Source organism: Arvicanthis niloticus, chromosome 16 (assembly GCF_011762505.2).
Source record: "Arvicanthis niloticus isolate mArvNil1 chromosome 16, mArvNil1.pat.X, whole genome shotgun sequence".
Lineage (NCBI taxonomy): Eukaryota > Metazoa > Chordata > Mammalia > Rodentia > Muridae > Arvicanthis > Arvicanthis niloticus.
In genome coordinates this window covers 50,620,257-50,642,908 of record NC_047673.1, presented here as the reverse complement: position 1 = coordinate 50,642,908, position 22,652 = coordinate 50,620,257, and the positions used below count along the sequence as shown (strand labels likewise).

The window sequence follows — 22,652 nt, the reverse complement described above, 5'->3', positions numbered from 1 at the left end:
ATTATGGAAGGACCAAGTCATGCTTCTTATTTAAAGAAGGACCATTGAAGACAAACATTTAAGATTTTTGACTCAGCACCTAAAACAGTAGAATATTGTACTTTCGGGCTAAAGGGTTCTCCCTTGTAATTCCAAGCAGAGATGAACTACTTGTCAGTGACATCCCAGGGAAGACTACGTCAGCTAACCTGTTGCTTGCTTTTCAACTCTGCAAGTATATGCTTCTTTGAAAGTCACAAGCACTGGACTCAACCTTATCCACTTACAAACACAGCATTCTAGAACCTGAAAAAAAAAATCAACAGTACAGTTTTGGGTCTTTATGATATAAATCAGCTCAGGTTTACCAGGGCAACTTTTCTCATTTTTTTCCTATCATGGTGCAGCTGACAATGTACTCAATAATGCCAATGTAAATCTCTTAAATCTTCTTGTTGTTCAAGCAAAAGCACAGATGGATACTATATGCAATGTGTCTTGGGTAACACCAGCTATTGTGTCCGGCCTACCTATAGTAGTAGTTGCTCTACCTATAGCAGGATGTTCTAGTTCTTTCCCACATATTTTTAAGTCTTTCTTACTCACCGATCATGCCATCTAGAGGGATGGGAGCTTCTGCAGTTGACTTGATCATGAAGAACCTACTCAGAGAGTCTTCGGATTCAACCTGAGTCTGGAGTTGTTCAGGTGACTCCAAGAATCTGTACTACAGATTCATTCTTCCTGTATGATGTTTGAGGTGTGTGAGTTTCCTGGTCCAAATTAATTCCAGACGGATTCTCTACTTGTTGATATAGCTAAAATTTATATGGTGTAGATAGCTGCTCTATAAAGTTTGTCAGGGCAGAGCTAAGAGCTCTGAACTAGGATACAAATTAATTAATTTTCCACTTTTCCCAAGAAGCATTGCAGGTACAAAAAAAGGTGAGGAAATGAGTTGAGAACAGATTTCATATCATTTTCAAGGGGTAATTCAGGTCACAATTAAGTGCTCTTCAAGTAAGATATGCCACACACCTGTGTAAACCCTTTATTAAAGCAACAATCAGACTACAGGATGGATCACAAGCCATGGTTTCTTTTTACTACAGTGATATCAACTTCTATCTTAGTCATTTGTTTATACCTTTAAACTATTTCTTATTTCTTTCTGATACATCTTCCATCTCATTTCTCATTTCCAGTTTAACAAAGAATGTTGGGAACTAGTAAAGCACGGTAAACCCAAAATTGATGCAAACATATTCTCTGAAACCAATTCAGTGTTCATGGTTCTATAGTATTAGAGATACATTTTGAGGCTTTTACAATTGGTTAAATAATAAAATTCATTTTTTCCATAATGTTCTTAGAATGATTTACTTTCTAGCTTTATTCTAGCTATCTTTAGTGATTGTAGTATTCTCAGAGCTAGCCCCGCTACATGCCCGTTTTTAAGGAAAAGAAAAGTCATTTAAAGAACATCCTTCTTACACGAGATTTTCTTGTATAATAATCAACCACTTAGTCTTTTGGGAAATATGATAAATAATTATGTACTATTTGGTTATTTTACCCACAGATTATTTGTTTCATCAAAACCTATTAATCTCTGAAGAAATCATAAAAAGGTCATTAAGAAAATGAGCTTCGTTACTGATCTGAAGGCTTTATTGGTGAAATGTAAAATCAATATCTTAAAGTTAATAATGTTCAAAACTCTGTGTGTGTGTGTGTGTAGATACATAATGGAGTTTGAGTGATATTTAAAGATTACCAGTAAGTGTTTAAGAAGCAATAGAAACAGAAATTACTTACAGGGTTTCTGAGAGGATGTGCTAAGACATATGGAGGAAAGCAGTTGAATGTACCGAGAAAATATTGTTTTAAAGAGACTTTGATGCTCCATTTCTTACCAAATGAGAACATTAAAAGGAAATCCCTAGTTCATGTAACCACAGGGACTGACATTTGAAAGTTCTAACACAGGAATAAGCATACTACTTCAAAGCGGGTGAGAAAAGGTAACTGATTTGTTTTTCTAGAACATTTCTTCCAGTGCCACATGGGTATCCCCATAGTCACCAACAGTGGCTGCACTAAAAGTCCACCGTGCCTGTTCAAAACATGCAAGCATTCATTCATTCTTCATGCCCTACCCTTTTTGTGCAATAGAACTGAGCAGATGCTGCATTGCCAGAGAATGGCACCCCGATCCTGGGATATAAAGCATGCCTTCAATCTGTTAATGTGATTTACATAAGCCATATCTGGATTCATTCCTCTTGCTTTCTCACCAGCTCTCATTTGCCCTTTAGAAGGATGCGTTCAGTTAAAGAAGGGACAAACAAGATAATGAAGGGAAAGAGAGTCTGAGAGTCACTGTGTAGGATATCAGGCCTTTCAATCTTCCTTGTAAAAAAGTAATATTCATAAGCACCCCAGACATTCTGGCTGTAATGACACAACAAAACAATGCTTGGCTTGGGTGGGAACATTCAGGTATTTCGAGAGCAATTTATATACATTATGTATGACATATATCACATTTGGTTCCTAGAGATTTTAGTCAAGTATTAGTGTTTCTTTTTGCCAACTGTGATGTACAAAAAGATGAGAACAACAGATGTGCCCTAAAGATATGAAAATATAAATATATAAAACAAACCATTATAAATTACATAGATTTTTTCCCCATATAAAATTTTGGGTATTTTTCCCATTCAAAATAAATACCATCCAAGTTTATAGATTATCTAAGAGAATTAAATATGCATATGTATGTGAATCATTTTCAGAATTTCAAGAAAAAAATTGCTAGAGGTATAATCAGGATGAGTCAGAAACCAGAAACTGATTTTTTAAAAAAAGAATGACTGACTATAGCAGATCCAAAGATTGGGATTGAATGTTGAATGCTGGGATTGAATGTTGAATGCTGGGATTGAATGTTGCACTTTTAAAACTGCCCAAATGAGTCTGTTGTGCACATGCATAGGTGTGTGTATGTTCAATGGGACTCCATGAATAATGCTAAGAATGTGAATGGTTTACTTTGGGGGGAAAATATCAGCTGAGTTGTTATGAGGTCGTCCACATTTCATATTCTTGTAAGAGGTTGTTCTCATTTTGGAAGGCTCTGTGGAGGGATGTCCAGAGCATAGAATCTGGAAAGAGAAATTCCATATGAAGCCAAGCTCCCTTTAAGGTAGGAGAGTCTTGTCCCAAGAACATTTAATGCCTTAAAGAGGGAAGTCTAAAAAATCATCCCACTGCAGGCTGAAGAATCAAAGCCAATCTGAAACATTCTTTGGTCATATATCTCAGCTCTCGTTTCATAGTAAATCTGCCTCCTTTCGCTTATTCTCCTAGATCAGTATCTGTATGGAGTGGGTACTTTGCCCTGCTGTTTCCACAAGAAATTCTGCACATGGGTTTGGATGGAGTGAGAACTGAATAGAATAGAGTTCACATATCATCACAAAACATTCAGTAGTCAGTCCCTGTTGTTAGTCTGGGCATATATATCAAAAGTAAGTATTTCTCAATCTTCATGAAAATCGTGGACTCTGTATATTTTAAGAGCTGGGAATAAAACTTTTCTTCAATGTGACTGTATAAAAATCCCCATCCAGAGAGCCCAAAAAGAAGTCAAGGCTTCTTATGGCTGCAGGCTATAGGTTTCTTTAGGTGACCCCTAAGAAAGTTCAACTTGGAGCTAATGAGAAATTTCTCATAAAGGTAAATCTGATCAAACTCCAAGTCTTGTTAGGTTGCTTTCCACATGAATTGTCCATAACCTTGTCCTGCAGACAATCGTACTAGTAACCCTCACTTACAGATACACTATAGAGTGTATGTTGTAGAGTGCGTAGCATACAAGCACCTCACCTCATGCGCCCACTTTTGTACCCATTGACTTAAAAGGATTGTTACAGTTTGAAGACTTTCCAAAAAATTCTAAGGGTGCTTCAAGGGCTCACCTACTCTACTGACCATTACCAACATAGTCTATTCCCACTCAGATGAAAAAAAGCAATACCTCAGTACAAAAGCAGTTGTCCATGGTCACTTCCTCTGATGGCAATCGTGTGGTCATTAAACACCTGGTTCTGTTCTGACAACCCCATTATGTCCTCTAGGCCTCTGATGCCTTTTTCAAAGTTTCAGTCTCCCTTGTTTGTATTTAAAAATAAAATAACAGCACTCATCATTCTTACTGAGATTAAATCTAAATCGGAGAAGAGGGCCTCATAATTTATTTTTGGAGGGGAACAATTCTTGATTTTGTTAAAAATGCTGTGATCCTTCTCATTTCAGTAAGTAACACAGCATTAAAACTGGCTCAGTAACCCAGAGATGAAAGCAAAAATCTTTAAAACAATTAGGAAAAGAGGCAAAAAATAGTTTTAATATTGCATTCTTTCTCTGAATGTGATGCGGGCCAGGGAGTGGGGAGGGGAGGGCGGTGCTCAGATTTCATTTCAATTTGCCCTGTCTTACTGAGAGGAAAACTGAGGCCTAGACTTGTCAAAAGCCTGGCAGCTGGTTATTGGCACAGTCAAGTATTAAACCTCAGGATGGCTGGTTTGTCTTTTTTCTCCAATATCAAGCTGCCTTTCACATACTGCATTTTAGTGGGACAAAGAATTCTATCATTTCAGGATAGAAATCATCTATGTTATTATCCTCATCTTACAATGACCAACAAGTCAAGTATGCAGTCTAATGGGGACCTGGTTCTACTGTTCACGGAGCTATGAGTTGTTGCCTTAAATCTACTGCCAAGCTGACAATACCCTATGGGTCCTGCAAGGCCTTGTGGGAAGCTGACGTGCTGTACCTACAGGAAATCACCAGACACCTCTCTCTTTGGAAGTAAATCTCCCAGGGAAAGAACCTGCCTTCGTTTGGTCTCACACATACATGTAAACCATTTAAATGAGTGCTATTGGCATATCTAAGCATTTATAATCTTGCTGTTTACCTCGGCTGAATGCTCTCAAAACTGGGCAGGTAAATGTTTTCATTTGACTCTTAAAGTGCTATCTGGGGCCAAAGTTTTTCCCAGTTTCACAATAGCAGCTTTGTTGGAAACAAACAGAAAGTGAAAAATAGAGATGAGGTTATTAATTTTTTTTTAAAGAGAAAATTAGGGAAAAGAAAAGGGAATGGAGTAACTATTTTGGAGCATTGCACATGACTTACAGATATCAGCCGTGTCAGCTACTGACACCCAAGACTCTTGAGGTCAACCTACTAAGGGAAAATAAGGACAAAGGTGACACAGAAGATTCTAGCAGAAAGAACAATTAATATTAATATAGTAACAACTACTCCATTGGAAAAGAACGGCGAAGATAATTTAAACTGAGAAGAAAGTGCAACAAACCCATATGTGAGCATTTGCTACTATAGCAGACCTGTAATTTTCAAAGGAAAAGCAATGCAGTATGCATTAGACAGGGCTCCTGAACTCAGAATGTCTTACAATAATAGTGTACTCTTGGCCAACAGGGTATCACCAATTAAGGAATTTGGCAGAGAATGGCCTCTACAATTCAGATCACATGGACAGATCCCTGCCCCATCTTATCAGTTCTGTACCCCAGAACTCTTCATATCCCTTTCTACTGGGGGTGATTCCAGTCACGTGAACTCCATGCAGGTGTCTTTCCTCTCGCCGGGGCATCACTCTTACCTAAGGGATGAGCGTCTCCTGGTAAGGCTTAGCGGCAAGTGCATACTACATTTGTATTAAGGAGCAGCCCCTGATTTTCTTGATATGCATAGCTTTTCGGAGTTAAGATTAGACATGGCTTTCATAAATAATGCAGGTGTTTCTGTCACATGTCACTGCTGGCTCTGTTGTTTCTGGGTGTGCTGGTGGCAGTCCTCGCTCTGGTGCCTCTACAGGTGACGTCTCTTCAGACGTCAGCTCTGTGGTCGTTATGTCTGTAGAAGGCTCTCCAGTCTCTGGGGAATGTTCCTCCGATGGTTCTGTCTCCTCTTCATCTTTGACCTCAAAGTGTCCTCCCTCCTGGTCATCCACATGATCCTTTTTGGACTGGGGGTGCACTGAAACCTTGATGGCAATCTGCTGAGGCTGTTCATGCAATGACGAAGCATCCGAGTCGGCAGTGGGGGACTCGCTTCGTTTCAGAGAGTTGGGGATTGTGTATACCTCGTCCCTATCTGGGGCTTCCTGGCCTTCTGGGGTATGCCTCACAAAATTCTGCCCCTGCTCTTCCAGCCCGACCACTTCCATGATCTCCTCCATGATTGTCCTGCAGTTCATGATGAGGGGAGGCAGGGGCACGCTCCTGGCAAGCTCTTCAATGTACCTAGCAAATTCCATGGTTTTGAACTGAGTCACTTTGGCAAGCTCTAGAGTTTTGGCTGAGGTTATGATGGGGATGCGTTTAGCAATCTCAAAAGCCTTCTGCAGCTTCTCTGCACCTTCTGTCCTAAAGAACTCATTGATGGCTTTCTCCGTCTTCTTCAGGTGGCTGCTCATCATACAGAGGCGGGTGATGTTGAGGATCATGACAATGGTGAAGGCCACGAGGCACACGACCATATAGTACACACCCATGTCTCCAGAGGTAAAGATGACTCTCAGGGTCACCGTGTTGTTTATAGTGCCATAGATGTTAGACGCCACACACGTGTATTTACCTCTGTCCGAGAACGACACCTTGGTGATGTTCAGGAGGCCGCCATCCAGCATTTGCCATTTTCCTGTCAGAGGGAGGGAAGAGATTTCAACCAAAAGTTATGATTTCCATAGCCACACAATCTCATGCCCATCTTAAAACATTAAAGGGGGCTGATGATAACATTTTACGTGGGACAGATGTGCCTACTTGTGACACCTTCCCATTCATGTCCACTGGGACAGTTTGAGGGCGCGCTAATATTGGCTCTATATTATGGGCAAGAAAACGGAGACGCAGTTGAGCAAATTCACCAAGATGACCTATTTAGAAGTAGCATATATAACTAGAGGGTAGATTTGTACTTGAAAAGCTGTATTCTTTTCCCTTTCCCTGATTCTTTTTGTGGTGACAAGGTTCAACCCAGGGCCTCAAACATACTAGGGAAGTGCTCTACCAACAGGCTATGTCCCCAGTCTCCAGTGTCCCACTGCCCCATATCCCTCCCTCCCAACCTCATGTTCTCCTTTTGTTGTTGTTATGAATAATACCCTCATTCCAGTTAGTTCTGTCTGTATATGGGTGTGGGGAAATTCACTGGATTTTGGGCAGCCTACCATAAGCAAAGTCACCTAAGGAGTGGGACTTCCTTTAGTAGACAAGGTTCTATTGCTAATTACAAACTATAGTGTAGAATTCCAAATCTTGGTGGTAATAAAGAAATAGTTCCTTAAGGTACCATCAGCCTTTCTACCTGGACTGTGAGCAGACCTTCACTGAACACACATCACGTGAGAGGCTAAGGCCTCCTGGAATGGAAAACATTTTAGGCTGGGCAGTGGTGGCGCACGACTTTAATCCCAGCACTTGGGAGGCAGAGGCAGGCGGATTTCTGAGTTTGAGGCCAGTCTGGTCTACAGAGTGAGTTTCAGGACAGCCAAGGTTATACAGGGAAACCCTGTCTCAAAAACAAAAACAAAAAACAAAAAACAAAAAACAAAACAAAAAACAAACAAACAAACAAACAAAAACAAAACAAAAAAACAAAGAAAAAGAACAAAAACAAAAAAAGAAAACATTTTAGGATTAACATAAAACCTGGAGAGAATCAATTCTTCATAATCATTTGCTTAGGCAACTTATATTTGGGGTTGATATCCATCTGTGACTTCAGTTAATTAAACATAATTTGTGTCATGAATTTTGAGAATTCACAGTAAGTTATCTATACTGTTTAGAGTTAGAAGCAGGCAATGAAGACTCAGAGGTTGGATATAAACTCATATCAATTAGCTTTAGCCTTGGAAATAAATGAAGCCCATTAGGGTGAGGATAAGCCTGGTAAGAAGTTGTTTTTGGTAGATATGACCTCATGCTAGCCTGGGAATAGGGTTCTATGTCCAGTGGGATGAGATGAATTCTGACTCTGTGTCCCTGCAGCTCCCAAGATTTCTGTGAAGTAGGACATTAGGTTTGGCTTCCAAGTATTGGGTTAAAGGTAGTAATTAAATACTAATCCCCACCTCATATTGTCTCCCACAGAACAAGGAAGTTCCAAGCTAAGGCTCTTGGGGGTTTTAAGGAATGAGCAGATATTCTTCACAAAAGGGCTCTTGTGCTCTGATCCAACCAGAGAAGGTGGGATCATTTAATGCAGCTTTAAGTAACTACTATAGCCATGTGTCTGACTGCTTTTTTCCATCACAGAAGCCGCTTTAACTTGCAATTAAAAGTCTAATGAGGTTGGGACTAGCTCAACTCTTTCTAATGGCAGAGCCCATGCCTTGCCCACACAAGTTCAAGCCCCAGCACTGTTGACTTCTAGAGCTCATAAATAGCCATGGTCTCAAAGGACTACTGTATGGGGTTTCGGATGATCTGGTGTCTTCTAAGCCAAGGAACATGTGTAAGAGGCTAGGTTCACCAACGTGGTCCTTTCCTGGGCTCACAGCACCTCCCTATTACCCACCTCTGGCAAAAGACCCCCCTTTAGAAGCTATCAAATTTCTTTGCCTTCTGAAAGGACATGTGTAAAGGGTGGTTCCTGGGGTTCCCAAGTAAACCTGTTTAACAATCCAGCCAGTGTACTTCCCCCAAGAGTAGAAAGGGCTGGCTTAGAAAGTCTAGCAATTTCAGTTTCTTGGGTATTCGAGTAAGCAGACAACACAGCATGTGGTCCATGATCGCAGGATGCTCTCCATTCTGATGCAGCTAAGGCAACCTTTCATTCCCCAAGCATGAATTTTCATCTTTCTGCTGAAGCTTTAGCTGCATATACAATGACTGGAGGCCAGGGCAACTGCTTCATCTATTTATTTTCCTATAATGTGCATGTTTCATGTAGGTTATAGCAGGCACAGGAAAAAAAATACTCTCATGGATGGACAGTTTATTCTACGTGAAGGTGCCTTGGAAAGTGTTCTTGCATCATCTTCCTCCCTTCTGTTGGAGATGGGATGGGTGAGGAGAGTGAGAACTGAGTAGGTCAATCTGTTTCTCTCCACTCTGCCTTTCGACACCCATTACCTGGCGAAATTACTGTAAACATTAAGCTTGGGCTTGGGCTTGGGATAGGAGAAAGCAGGTTAGTAAACCAGAGACAGAGGTGCCTGACAGAAGTTAACAATAGCTTTCTCCCCATACTCAAATAGGTTTAGTGAAGTTCCATCCGCTTTCACAGGAAGAGAAAATGCAAAAATACACAGTAGCTACAGGGAATGTTTTCCTCTACTGAGTATTTTGGAATGTTCTGAAGTTGACCTTTATACTTATTCCAGACATACTTAACATTTTCTATTGACTCCCACTTATCTAATCTTGGGCCAAGCAGTTAAATTCAGATATACAGACACTTTGAAACTTGTCTTCTTATGTTGTTAAAAGGAGCGTAGTTGGGTACCAAACACAACCTGATTTGTTTGCTCTCTGCAGTTGATTATGGTGAATTATTTCTTACAAATATATTATGGTTTGTAGCTCAGAACTATGATTCCTTAAACTAATGTCTCTTAAATAATACGTCCAACACTTAAATCTCATTTACTCTATTTTAAAAGCATTTATTTATTTATTTATTTATTTATTTATTTATTTATTTATGTGTGTGGGTGTATGAACCTACATAAGTTTATATGCACCATGTGTGCATGCAAGAAAGCCAGAGAAGGGAGTCAAGTCAGGTCTATGGAACTGGAGTCACAGATAGTTATGAGCTATCATGTGGGTGTTGGGAATAAATCTGGCCTCTCTATAAGAGAAGTTCAGTAAGTGCCCTGAACTGCTAAGCCAACTCTCCCAACCCTTGTTTGCCTTCAAACGTTGAAGCTCAAACATATGTGTGAAGTAAGCATTATGATTTAACTGTAACAAATATAAACACATATACTGTGATCCCCATAGAGTTTGATCTTTCACCATTAGTTTAGTTAAATAACAGCTATTTCTTTTCCAACTTAGTTCTTGAAACCAGCAGCATGTTTGTTTCATGAAGTCAGGTAATATCAATGCCACTTAGGGTCCTGCGCATGTATCATATTAAAAAATGAATACATGATCTAGATTAACAGTTTGTCACTCAGCCACAAAGCAAGTCAAAATACTGGGAGTCTATACACACATACACACACATACATAAGCATGCATACACACACAAACACTCACGCACACATATTCACATACCCACACACATTCATGTACACACATAGAAATACAGTTATGGACACATGAATGCATATATATATATATATATATATATATATACACACACACACACATGTACATACATATACACCTTCCAATGCTTATGTAAGATGAACTAGAGTTCTGATCCTCTGATCTTAAAGGCTCAGTACATATTTGGGTTTTGTTTTTGTTTGTTTGTTTGTTTGTTTGTTTTTTCGAGACAGGGTTTCCCTGTATAGCCTTGGCTGTCCTGGAACTCACTCTGTAGACCAGGCTGGCCTCGAACTCAGAAATCCACCTGCCTCTGCCTTCCAAGTGCTGGGATTAAAGGCGTGCACCACCACTGCCTGGCCATATTTGTTTTTTTCTCTTTACTGTTTTGTAGACAATGAGGCTCCAAAACTCTACTCAACCTCAGCTTTCCCTCTGATCAGTGAAAAATAGCCTACTCATGATCAACTAACACATTGAGACCTGCAAACCAGAGAGATGCCATGAGTTATGCTTTGTGGTTTTCCTCCCTCAGGTTGGACCAAGCTCAAGAAACATCTCCACAGGGTAGCTCCCCAGCTGGAAGAATGATGGGCCTTGTCTTTGTGCCAGAACGTTCCATCCACCTCCATCTGTGAGAATGCCCTCCCTGAGACCTATTCTGGAAGGGTCCCAGCTTTGGCTGCCGGAACGTGAAAGACATAAGCACACCCACAGTGACTGTCACAGGAAATCTTCGGTGCCATGAATACGAAGCAGACACACACCAGGCTGCTGCCGGGTGGTTTAAGCTGTAGCTGGTGAGAATGTCAGAGCTATGCACTGAATTTTCATGAAGCTGAGGCCACTTCAGTGCAAATAAAACCCTGAAGTGTCAGCAGCTGAAGCCAAGGCAGCTCCACAGGCCATGCTTTGGGTGGCAATGAAAGGGCAGGCTGTTAAGGATGGCGACTTACCTTCTGAAATGAAAACAGAAGACCAAATGTCAAGCATTTCCCCAGTACTCATGAGTTCCTTCTCTTACCCACTTTCTGTGTCTTGCTCAGGTTGTAGCCCCCACCCTCAAATTCCAAATTCTTTCCCTCCATTGTCTTTCTTCCCGGTGCTGCCTTGCAAAGTGACAGCACCTCTGAGGCTTCAGGCTAAAATACAGATACATTCATTAGTGTAGATTTGTGGTCACCTAGCAATCTGTCACTGTCTTCCTCCAGGAACTCCCAGGCACACGGACATCTCTCACGCGTGAATGAACGTGTTGTGACAACCTTTCCTTTACAAAGAGAGGAGCTAACAGATGTGCAGTTTGAGCTGGGCTGCAGGACATGTGCTGGCCTTCACAAGGATGCTGACATTTTCGTAAGGATGGTGATCTTCTTCATCTTGCTCACTTGTTCAGTCAACACATATCATGGAATAATTGTGTGTGTACCAAGCTTGGCATTAGATGATGAGAACACAAAGAGAAGCAAGACACGAATTCTGACTACCAAAATCATTCAGTCTCCATGGGGAAAGGACTCTGACAGACAGCTCTAGCACTGAGTGCATTGACATGCCGAGGAAAGAAGTCAGAGGTGGCAGCAGGTGGAACCAGGACAAAGAGAAGAGACCAGTGGGGGATGGTGAAAGAGGAAAGAGAGAACACAGTGAGAGGTGCTGAGCTCACAAGCCATGTATAAAACCAGAGCAGGGCTTGGATGAAGACAGGTTTGAAAGGAATGCAGGCTAGAGTTTGGGTGCCTGTAACACAGAATGAAAGAGCAGGAGGACTTTGGCCCCTTCAATTTTTGTGTTTTGTTTTAACTGATTTTTTCAGATACAACACACACACACACACACACACACACACACACACACACGTCTTATATTAGAGAGGACCACATGACTTTCCTCCCAATTCCTGTTTGAGACCACTCTCCTCCTCCTCCTGTTCCTCCTCCTGTTCCTCCTCCTGTTCCTCCTCCTCTCCCTCCTCCCCCTCCTCCTCTTCCTCCTCTTCTTCCTCCTCCTCTCCCTCCTCCCCCTCCTCCTCTTCCTCCTCTTTCTTCTCCTACTCCTCTTCTTCCTTCTCCTCCTCCCTCTCGTCACTGGAATCCACAAGGCTGGTTCAACCCTTATATCCCAAATCTCATGCTTTGGGTGGCTGTCTCTGACCCTTATTAAGTCAGAGAAGGAACTCTGAAATTCCCGATTAGAAGGAACTAGCAGTAGTTTTAAGAATGAGTTTACGAAGGCATTTCAAAGCAGTGGAGAAAGACCTTTGGGCTAACCAACCAGACACTACGTTAAGAAGACACACAAATCTCTGTTTTATGTAATAAATAAAAACCCAATCACACACTCTTAGGATATGAAATTAAAACTATGAAATTAATAGAGGACATAAAACTTTGATTAACTTGGGGGATGGAGGTTTTTCTAGGCATTTCCAAGAATTTCAGGGGCTGTAAAGGGAAATGTGGATGGATCACATTTTCCACCAAATGAACAGGTTTTGAATCATAAAAATTTATCACAGAAAAGTTGAAGAAATCTACTGAATGGGAGAAAAATGCTAGAATATGTGACAGACAAATGCTTAACAACTATGAAACATAAAACAACAATGACACAACAAAACCCCAAACAACAACGACAACAACAACAACAACAACAACAACAACAACAACAATCCCTTATGAGTTAAGACAAAATCCAAAAGAAGGATAGGGAAAATATATGAACAGGCAATTTGTAGAAAACAAGAACCAGAAATAGTATCAGAGTTTTCTGGCCAGGATTGATCAAATAAACCATAATTAAATTTAAAGGGATCAATTCTATTTTAAAACATTAACTTTCATTTTTCATGTGGACAAAATAAAAAGGAGGGCAAAGACTGCAAATTGCATCACTGAGAATGTATGGAAGGATGCTACCTACACTCAGGTAGGTTAACCAGGTTGGATAAACTTTTGGAAGCATGATTGGTGGCATCTATGATCTTCCTCTAGGCCTCTTGAGACTTACTAAAACAGGCAAGCCCACCGAACAACAAGCAAACATTAATAGAGACAACAAAAATCAAGGCAATTAAAAAAAAAAAAGATCATTTCCAAAACAATGCGTCTTGCTTAGATGACATCTCCTCCTGGAATTTCCCCTACCACCACTATGGGATTGGGGCACAGTTACAGAACACCATCAATGAGTTTAAGAGCTAAAGAGTCACAAGAAAAGTGAGGGTATAACCTATCAAGATCCCTTGGGTGTCATAGCTTATCTCTCCAAAAACCTGTATCTTCCCTGCCTTTCCTGAGCATTAACGAGGAGTATTATTGCTCTCAGAATGTCCACAGATGACTTATTTAAAGGAAAGGTATTTTTCCTTCAACAGTATCACTCTGAATATACTCCAGCTGATACGTTACTCCCCTCCATCTCCAGAGTGGTAGGGTAAACAGACTAACACTGCTCCCAGTCTCCTTTGGGTACTTAGACTCTTAAGTGTCACAGCCTTGAAAGGAGGAGATCTGACAAAATTAGTATGCTATTTTCTAAAGCCAATATGCATAAAAATGATGCAGTGGCGAGCATTCCAATGCACGTTTATGCAAATGCAAATAGATGGTCTCTTGAATGAGTACCACATTGCATTGACACTCTTCAAATCACCATAGAATGTGTGTGTGTTTGTGTCTATAATTGTGATGCATATTTTCAACTGTGAAATACAGGCTGGGGAGGAGAGAGGATCCCATGCCTTGCTTCAAAATATAATTGAAAATAAATTTAGTACTGCATGGCTGCACCTGTTCCAAGGGCTTCAGCTGCAGATGACAGCTCCTTGAAGCCACTGACAACTCAGGTTACAAACACTACAAGCTGCAGGCATGCTGGGACTCTTATCCCCACTCCTCAACCCTCCTAAGAGTCCTCTTCAGAGTGAGTGCTGGGGTAGTTCTAAGGAGCCATTTCCTATGTCACATGGAGCAAAGGTATCTCGGGATATTAGCTCAGCTTTCAGGGCAGGAAGGTCAGGGTGGAAGAATTTGCTTTCAAATCTACAGTTCTGTTATGCTTGGAGGAATTGATATCTGAAAGAAACTTCCTGCCTGTATATCCTGGTAAAGGGAGAAAAAAACCCCAAAACAAACAGAAACAAACAAACAAACAAACAAAATCTGATCCTCTTGCTAAATTGATATGATAATATCAATTTATGCACAGGCTCTTCTGAGAGCAGCTCTTGCAAAATAGGGGCACAATACACTTGCTTCAGTAAAGTGACTTTCATTTCAGGAATCTCAGTTGTCATTCTAGTGTGACATAGATCTAAAAGGGGTCCTTTCACGGCTAAGACTGTAGCTGTCTGGGCTTATATCCCAAATTAAGCACAATTTACTAAAGAGACACTCAAATGATGGTTATCAGGTTAACCTTTAATATGGACCAGTCTTGAAGGTAAACTCAAATGTCATCAACTGACCCCTCTTACGGGAAAAATACATTAAAGGTTTGAAGACCTTACTCAAAGATCTACTTCAGAAGGTTTTAGTGAGTAGGGGGTTCTCTCTGTGGAAGGCCAGGCTTCTCGATCCTGGTACTTCTGCCTGTGGTGCTGCTGTTGTAGGGTTTATTCTACCCATTGTAGGCCTTCTAGCAGCATCCTTGGCCATTGCTCATTAGATGTGGACAGTGGGGCATCCTGTAGATCCCCAGTTATGAGAAGCACACTTGTCTCAGAATGGACCACATGGACTCTTGGTGGTGGTAGGAACAGGCTCCAGCTGAATACCCATTCACAAAAGAATCAAAATGGAATGTTTATCCTTCACAGAATATACTTTGCAATTTTCATATACTTTGCCTTCAGGAGAAGAAGGGTAACAGCCATCAAAAAAACAGTTTGTACACAAAAATGGCCAGCTACTAGATGGACAGGATGATTATTTTGAAATTTCAAATAGCATTCAAAGGGATATTAATATTTTTGCACTTACTGGAAAAAATTATGCTTATTATTAGTGTGTGGAGGTCAGACAGGGCATCTGGGAGCTGATTTTCTCCTTCTACCGTGGGTGCCAGAGGCTCAAACTCAAGTTGCCAGGCTTGCAGGGCAAGTGTTCTTACCTACTGAGCTGTGCTACCAGGCCAAAAATAAAACTGAAAAAGGTTCACTTATTTTGATATACAGGTATGAATGTTTTGCCTTTATGTTGTATGTCTGTGTACTTCCTGGATTCCTGGTACACGTAGAGGCCAGCAAAAGGCATTGGAGCCTCTGGAAATGGACTTACAGATGGTTATCAGCCATTATGTGGATGCTGGGAATTGAATATAATCTCTGTAAGAGCAGCCAACACTGTTAACTGTAAACCATCTCTCCAGCCCCCAAAATGTAACCTTTTGAGGTTGAAAAAGTGAGACAAAAATGAGAAATTATCCAAAATTTCTTTGTATTACAAAAGACTCTGTACTAGGAAATGGGGATTTTAGCACTTGAAGCATATTATTGTGAGGACAGAGCAGAATATTAACAATACTAGCAGCTGTCATATACTGTGAGCTGTATCTTATGTACACTGAATGTCATGTATGTTAGAGGTGTGTGTGTCTGAGTGTGTGTCTGTGTGTGCATGATTGTGTGGACGTGTAAGTTCTAGGTACTGTGCCAAGCATTAAACAGACAAGTGTCTATTCAAGACTTGCAACTCAGCTTGGTAGTAAAGGAAGGATTCTCTCTGTTTTACAGAAGAGAAAATCTGGGCTTAGAATAGCTCACCACATAAATTGCAAAAACTTGGTTGAATGCCTTTGGGTGAGTATTTTTAAATTCTCAACTATTTAATGTGCTAAATGAAGAAGTTGTCGCATTTTTATAAATCTATTTTCTACTTTACACTGAAGGTAAAAGAAAATTTATATTTAATTCTGTGGGAACTGATATTCTACATCTTACATACACATTATATTACATATGTGTGTGTGTGTGTGCATGAGTGTGTATAGTGTGTGTTTGTGTGTCCATGTTCATGACTGTGGGGGTATGTGTGCACATGCGTGATAGTGTATACATGAGTGAGTGGGTATATATGAATGAGTGTGTATATGTGTGAGTGTGTGTGTGTGTGTGTGTGTGTGTACTTGATAAAGCAGAAAACAGAGAAATGACCCTCTTAAACCCTGAGTGACTTGCACCTTGCAAAACAGGTTAAAAGGCATTTCCACTCTATTAAGAGATTCTGTGATACATTGAAGCAATGTAGAGAAAGTTCTGGTCAGTTTTCTCCTATGCTGTTTAGTCAAAACAATTCGTAAATAATTTGGACAACAGAGTATTAAGTAAAATAAATCCACAGAAAAAGTAGATTGTAAGGAAGGGAGTTTAAAGGAAGAACTTGCCATCCCTAATAGCCAGAACTGTTTCCAGGGTCTTGCACGAGTCAACTTTCTTGAAATACTTATTACTTTTATTATATACACCTCTGATGGAGGTGTTAATGTGAATTTAAATGGTTTAACATTACAGTAAGAAAGCATAGCGAAATAAGCTAGAGAATTAGCTTGTCTGAAATAATCGGGGACTTTTCTTAACTCTTCTCAGTCAAGTAGATGTTTCTACTCATCTCCAGCAAAAGAAAAACCGGAAAACAGTACATTTCTGGCCAGTTGTGCTCACGCATGTTTGACTTCTGATCCCGGTTGGTGGACCACCTAAAACACTCTTTTAGTGAACTTCTGAACTGTAATTCTCAGATGGAGATTACACTTTATGCTTTCCTGGTCCCATGGAAATGAACTGAGGAGAATCAGGAAAGCCGAAACGAACCAGCTGCTGCTGCGCATGTCAGGACAGGAAATGGCCCCATTCTTTCTAGCACAGATGGGACCGCCACACAGAGTAGCTGTGTCACAATTTCTGCATACACGAGATACGAAATTGTTTCTTTCCAGGCTAATCACAAAGTCAATGGTAATCAGCTCATGTGAGCGAGCTGGCCAATGATTTTGAACACATTTGTGTGGGCATGACACACACACCCTACAGCAAAAAAATAAATAAATAAATAAATAAATAAAATAAAATAAAATAAAATAAAATAAAAAAATCCTAACTCTAACTAGGACAATAGTGGTTAAGTAGTCTCTTCTCTGTGGGGATTCTTCCCACATTCATTCTATCTGTGTTAGATGATCCACAATATTTTTCATTGATAGAGACCTTCAGGCTGAACAGACTCTGGTCTGACACAGGGAAAACAACTGGCTTTGCTCTGGTTGCATAGTGTCTTCTCCAGCCTTCTGACCTCTCATCTGCATCCCCTTACATGCTTATCATAAGGACCGCAAGCTTTACACAGAACTTAGTACACGGGCTTATGTGCAGTAATTGTTAATGAAGATGATCTATCTCACTTAAACAGTCCCCCTGTAGGTACAGAAACTCCTACTAATGGGATACCAGCACGATTCTCATCCTGTATCCAATCACCCTTTTGCTCCATTCTAAATGAAATGCTGCCCAATTTAAACCCCCTAGTGTACTGGCTTGAAAACAGAAGTCTATGTCTGTGTTATAAAACGGACATTTATATAATGAGAAATTAAAGGCTGTGGGCTCACCCAGACTGCCCCAGTTCCATGGCAGTGCTAATGCTTCCTGAGGAACTCTCCTTTCTGTCACTTCCCACGTGCTGCCTACTTGCTAGGTGTGATGTTTGCTGCATTTCCCCATGTGCCTTGTGCACTGAAATTACTATTATTATGCATTGTAATTACAAAAGCTGTGTGGGGACATTGAGTACTGGCATCGTGCGTTCTTTTTGAGAAATTGAAAATACATCTTCTTTTATGAGATTTAAAACAGCTAGCTGATTTATCAGCACGTCTGCAGAGAAGATGTGAGTGCTGACTGATGCTGCAAATTCTCACGCTGCTGGGCAGCTCAGAGTAGACAGACAGGATATTCTAATAGGCCACTTGAGCTCCCACAAGCAAAATACATTTAAAACAAATGTAACTACCATCGAGTATAGCTCAATCATCTTTACGAGCTGATGAAGAAGGCAAGCCAGGGTGTCTGCTTGCTGAGACTGATTCCATGGTTCCTAGGACCTTTGTAATGAAGACACTGCACATTTCTCTGAAGCAGTAGATACTACTCTGGAACAACATTCAAAATGATGCAACTGAATTTTAGGCTCCAGTATTACATTGTTACCATGGGTTTCTTTCTCTGTAGGACTTGGTAGTCCAGAGCACAAATGCCTTCTTAAATACCAAGGGGTAACATTTGCTTCATGATTCATGTGAAAGGTGGAATCTGGTCTGGAGTTCTTGCTCCTCTCGGTTTAGTTATCCTGATGTCTCTAGGAGTGGCCCAGCCCTGTATAAAGACCTGCTAAGGTTACAGAGGCCTGCATGTGTGTTACCATGGCTACGGGCCTCCCTTCACTAGTGTGATGTCATCCTTTGACTTATGGTTGTGGAATAGAGGAGGGTGTTTCTCATCTCTCCACTGTCAGTGGTGAAGATTCTAGCAATAATTTGATTGACAGCAACACCTCAGGCAGATTTCAATAAAGGAGATGACTATGATATCTATAAAGTCCATTCTCCCTTAGAATTCCTATGATAGCACAATTTGAGTTGGTGGAGAATGGCTGTCCCTTGTCTAGGTTAAACGTACATATGATATATAAAATGTATAATATTTTGATTGAAGAGAAGTGGCTATATGGTATAGTTGGGAGTAGCTAAACAATACAAGGTCAGAGGTAATGACAGCCAGGGGCACATCCCAGGCAGTGAGACTTCCAGCAGCCTTCTCCACTGGGAACATAACGGTGACACAGAAGTGTGCAATTACAAGAACCTCCTAAGGAGATGCAAAGCATTTGGCTTTCTCCGTTTGCAGAGCAATTAAGATAATATGAGGGGGGAAGATTAAATATGGAGCTTTTTTTTCTGGAGCAGAAACTCTTTTGGGGATTGCTCATTGGTTAGAAGGTTAAGGAGTGGGGAGGGCAAAGCAGAAGAAGGGGAGGAGAGGGCCGCTTCTGAACAACCGTCTTTGTATTCTCCCACCCCCAATGCCCTACTTCATTAGTCAAAACCCTAATCAAGCTGATTAACTCCTTCATGTCAATCACAGAGTGCTTGGGTTTTCATACAATTATTTCTCACAAAAAGAAGAGATTCTGGATGCTGAGAGAGCCTGTCTCTGGGTGTGATCTCTGGTAAAGTAAGCTCAGGGTTCAGGGAGAGAGGATTCACATTTTTCGGGTGAGAAACTCGTTCATTATAAGCCAAGTGTCTTATATGTAGCTCCAGGCAGGCTGCTCCTTACCGCTGACCTCAGCTAGGTCTGAAGGAGCATGGAATGGACTCTGCAGGTGGCTGAGAGCTTGCACAGACAATTCTTTAAGAAGTTGGTCATTAAATGCATAGTGGATAAGTTGAACTGACAGTTAATGATAAACCAGTGATCTACTGCTTATTTGAACCATTTCTACAAAAGGAAACAGAAGTCTTATAAATGGAACATATACTTGGGGAAAATCTTTCTCTAACCTCTACAATGTCTTGAGTACGTCACAGCATACCATTTCTAAGAGTTCTTTCTAAAGACATCAGTGTTTGCCCTTTGTCTTCCAAGTCAATGAATTGTAAAAATGAATTACTTACACCTTTGAGTCCTTAAGAGTATGCAGTCTCCTTTATGCCTTTACATAAGAAGACAAAAACGAATCATTAAGTGACTTGTATGAGGACTGCTCACATTGAGGGTGTGGGCTCTTATGTCTCCATTTCTAATTTATGACAATAGAACTTGAAGCCTACCTCCTCCTCTCTCCTTCTCGTCGTCCATTTCTTTCAGCAGCTTGCCAACAGAATTATACCACTTAAACTCTAGGTCAGGAATGCCATAAGCACTGCAATTAATCAAGGCACTGTTCCCCTCTTTGACTATGATATGGTCAGTTCTGGCAATGATTACGGGCACAGAGCCCAAGACCACATCAGTGCCATTTAAAGTGCTGTTGGTCACACTCTTAGCAGTGGCTAGAGCGGATACTAGGATTAAAAAGGGCACAGAAGGTGGTAAACACACAGTCAGATGGCTCTTCAGAAGACCCATCTTCTTTGCTTGTTCTGTAAGGCCAGAGATGGTTTGCAGGTGGAATCTTCTATCAGACACACTGTTCAGAGCAGGCCATGGGACAAACCTGTCCTGGATCCATGGAGTTGGTACTTGATCAAGAATCTGTTTAAAAGAAAACATATACATACAAATATCAACATTGATACCATAAGTAAAACTTGTAAAAAAAAAATAGCAATCCAGAAAAGATACAAAGCTCTATCTTTCTTAACTAAAACATTCTAGTACTCCAATATTAGTTTATATGACAGTAATCTTAATTGTACACATTTACTTTTCTGTATTAAAATTATAAGAACAAATACATTTTTATGCTAAATTCATATTATCTTACTTTTTTTGGTTTTTGTCTTTTTGCTTGTTGTTCTTCAGACATGATATCATATCGTCCAGTTTGGCTGCACATTTGCTATGTAGCTGAAGATAGCTATGAACTCCAAGTTCTCCTGCATCTACCTTCTCAGTGCTGGGATTACAGACATGGACCACTATACCTGAATACTTGTTAATTTACATTACTTCTTCTTAATTCTACAATCCTTCTTGACTTCCCTGCTTTTCACTGAGTATCACAAGGTTCTTTCTACCCAACACCCTGTCTTCCTGCTAACCCAAGGCTTCCTTTTTCCTTTTCAAAGCACACATCTTCCAACACATTTCACTAGTCTCAGCTCAGACTCTGTAAGCATGAGGAAGGACTCCCTCAAATCAGTCTGGTGTTCTCATAACTCATGATAGCATCTATCCCTTACCCCATTTCCCCATCCCTATGAACTGCACCGACTTGCTCCCCTCATCAGCGTTAGTTACCAACTGACCAACAGTCACTCACTGAAGTCCCTGGTTTTGATTTTCATCTGCCTCCCCAAGGCTGGTAACGTCATCAGGATGTATAGAGTAACATGATGGCTTCTTCTATGCCTAAGCTCTAACTTTCACTTGTTCCCTTACCCCCTTTAAGCCCCCACTTCAGTCACTACTCCTCTAGCCACACCCAGTGTCCAAATTCTAAATTCTAAAGTTCCATGTAACTTCCAGGTTCTAAATAAACGACCTCTGTTGCTGTCTTCCATCTCTGCAGATATCTTTCTATCTTCCCTGGGCTCTTTGACCCTTGTTTTTCTCAGTCTTTCTCCCCATGAGTGACTTTCATATTTTATTTATGTTTCATTCAGACCCAACCACATAGACCACAGTCTACAATGTCTTCTCTCTTTATCTTCCTGACACATTTACTCAGCTCGTAGATGACCTAGATCAAGCCAACTGTCTTCCTCATTCCTACACTTAGGAGCCACAGCACTGCTGGGAAGAACCGCTCAACCATGTAATCACTATGATAATGAAGGAATGAGCGCTGTCTCTTGCCAGGCATTGGTGACATCTGGCAGCCAACCTGCACTCATTTGGCTTAGTATTGTCTTTCCACAATGCTTATGACATCATCAGCTTGAGAATCAAATATCTTAAGCCAGTGGTATTCTAATCTTAAAACGGCAGAGACCATCTTTCTTCTACCAGTGCTTCAGGTCATAAATCCCGAGTACTCATTATTCTGCCTTTTGGAAAGCATCTTGTATCTCCTGCTTAGTTGCTTACATGCCATCCCTCCCCCATAGCCTCATGTTCTATAATTTACTTGCTCTTTCATTAAGTAGCCCTTGTTAAGCCCACCATCGCGCCTTGTTGCCAAGTGATTGTCTTCCTCTACCCAAAGCATTATGGCAATTGGTTCACTTTCCAGAATTGTACATTTAGTTATTCCTGAATGCTTTTTTAAATATGAGGTAGAGCCTCACTTTATAACCTAGACTGGCACTGAACTCAGTCCTCCTACTTCTGAATCCCCAGGAGAGACATAAGCCACCATGTGCAAGACCTGCTGTCATTCTTGCTTCTTAAGCTTCTATTAATTCCTAGGGTTCATCATTAGCTCCGCCCCTATTAACGCATAGTCCTTTTAAAGGTTTTATCTAATGCTTTTATTCTCACCCAAACCCTATTGTGACCAAGGCCATTTCTCCAATCTTTTTTCCTGAGTTTCTTCTGCTCAGTGTGGTCAACTTTCCACTAGACATCTTTGGCTAATTATTCTGTAGAGAACTCAAATTTAACATTATAGAGACAAACACATTTTTATCCTCAAAATATGCTTTATTTCTTAGATCCATGATCTCTGCTCAGGGTCCCATTATCTG

General features: G+C 40.7%; 1 protein-coding gene across 1 annotated transcript in view; it reads right to left on the bottom strand.

The window, feature by feature from the left end:
* Nucleotides 1–1,000: 1,000 nt before the first annotated feature.
* The window catches only part of Mfap3l (microfibril associated protein 3 like), a 43,770-nt gene continuing 22,118 nt past the window's right edge, over nucleotides 1,001–22,652 (bottom strand). The window contains exons 2-3 of the mRNA XM_034520432.1: nucleotides 20,133–20,556; nucleotides 1,001–6,720 (exon numbers count right to left, since the gene is read on the bottom strand). Of these exons, the coding sequence (XP_034376323.1) occupies nucleotides 5,789–6,720; nucleotides 20,133–20,430 (1,230 nt within the window). The 5' untranslated portion in view covers nucleotides 20,431–20,556 and the 3' untranslated portion in view covers nucleotides 1,001–5,788. The remainder of the gene's footprint in view (nucleotides 6,721–20,132; nucleotides 20,557–22,652) is intronic.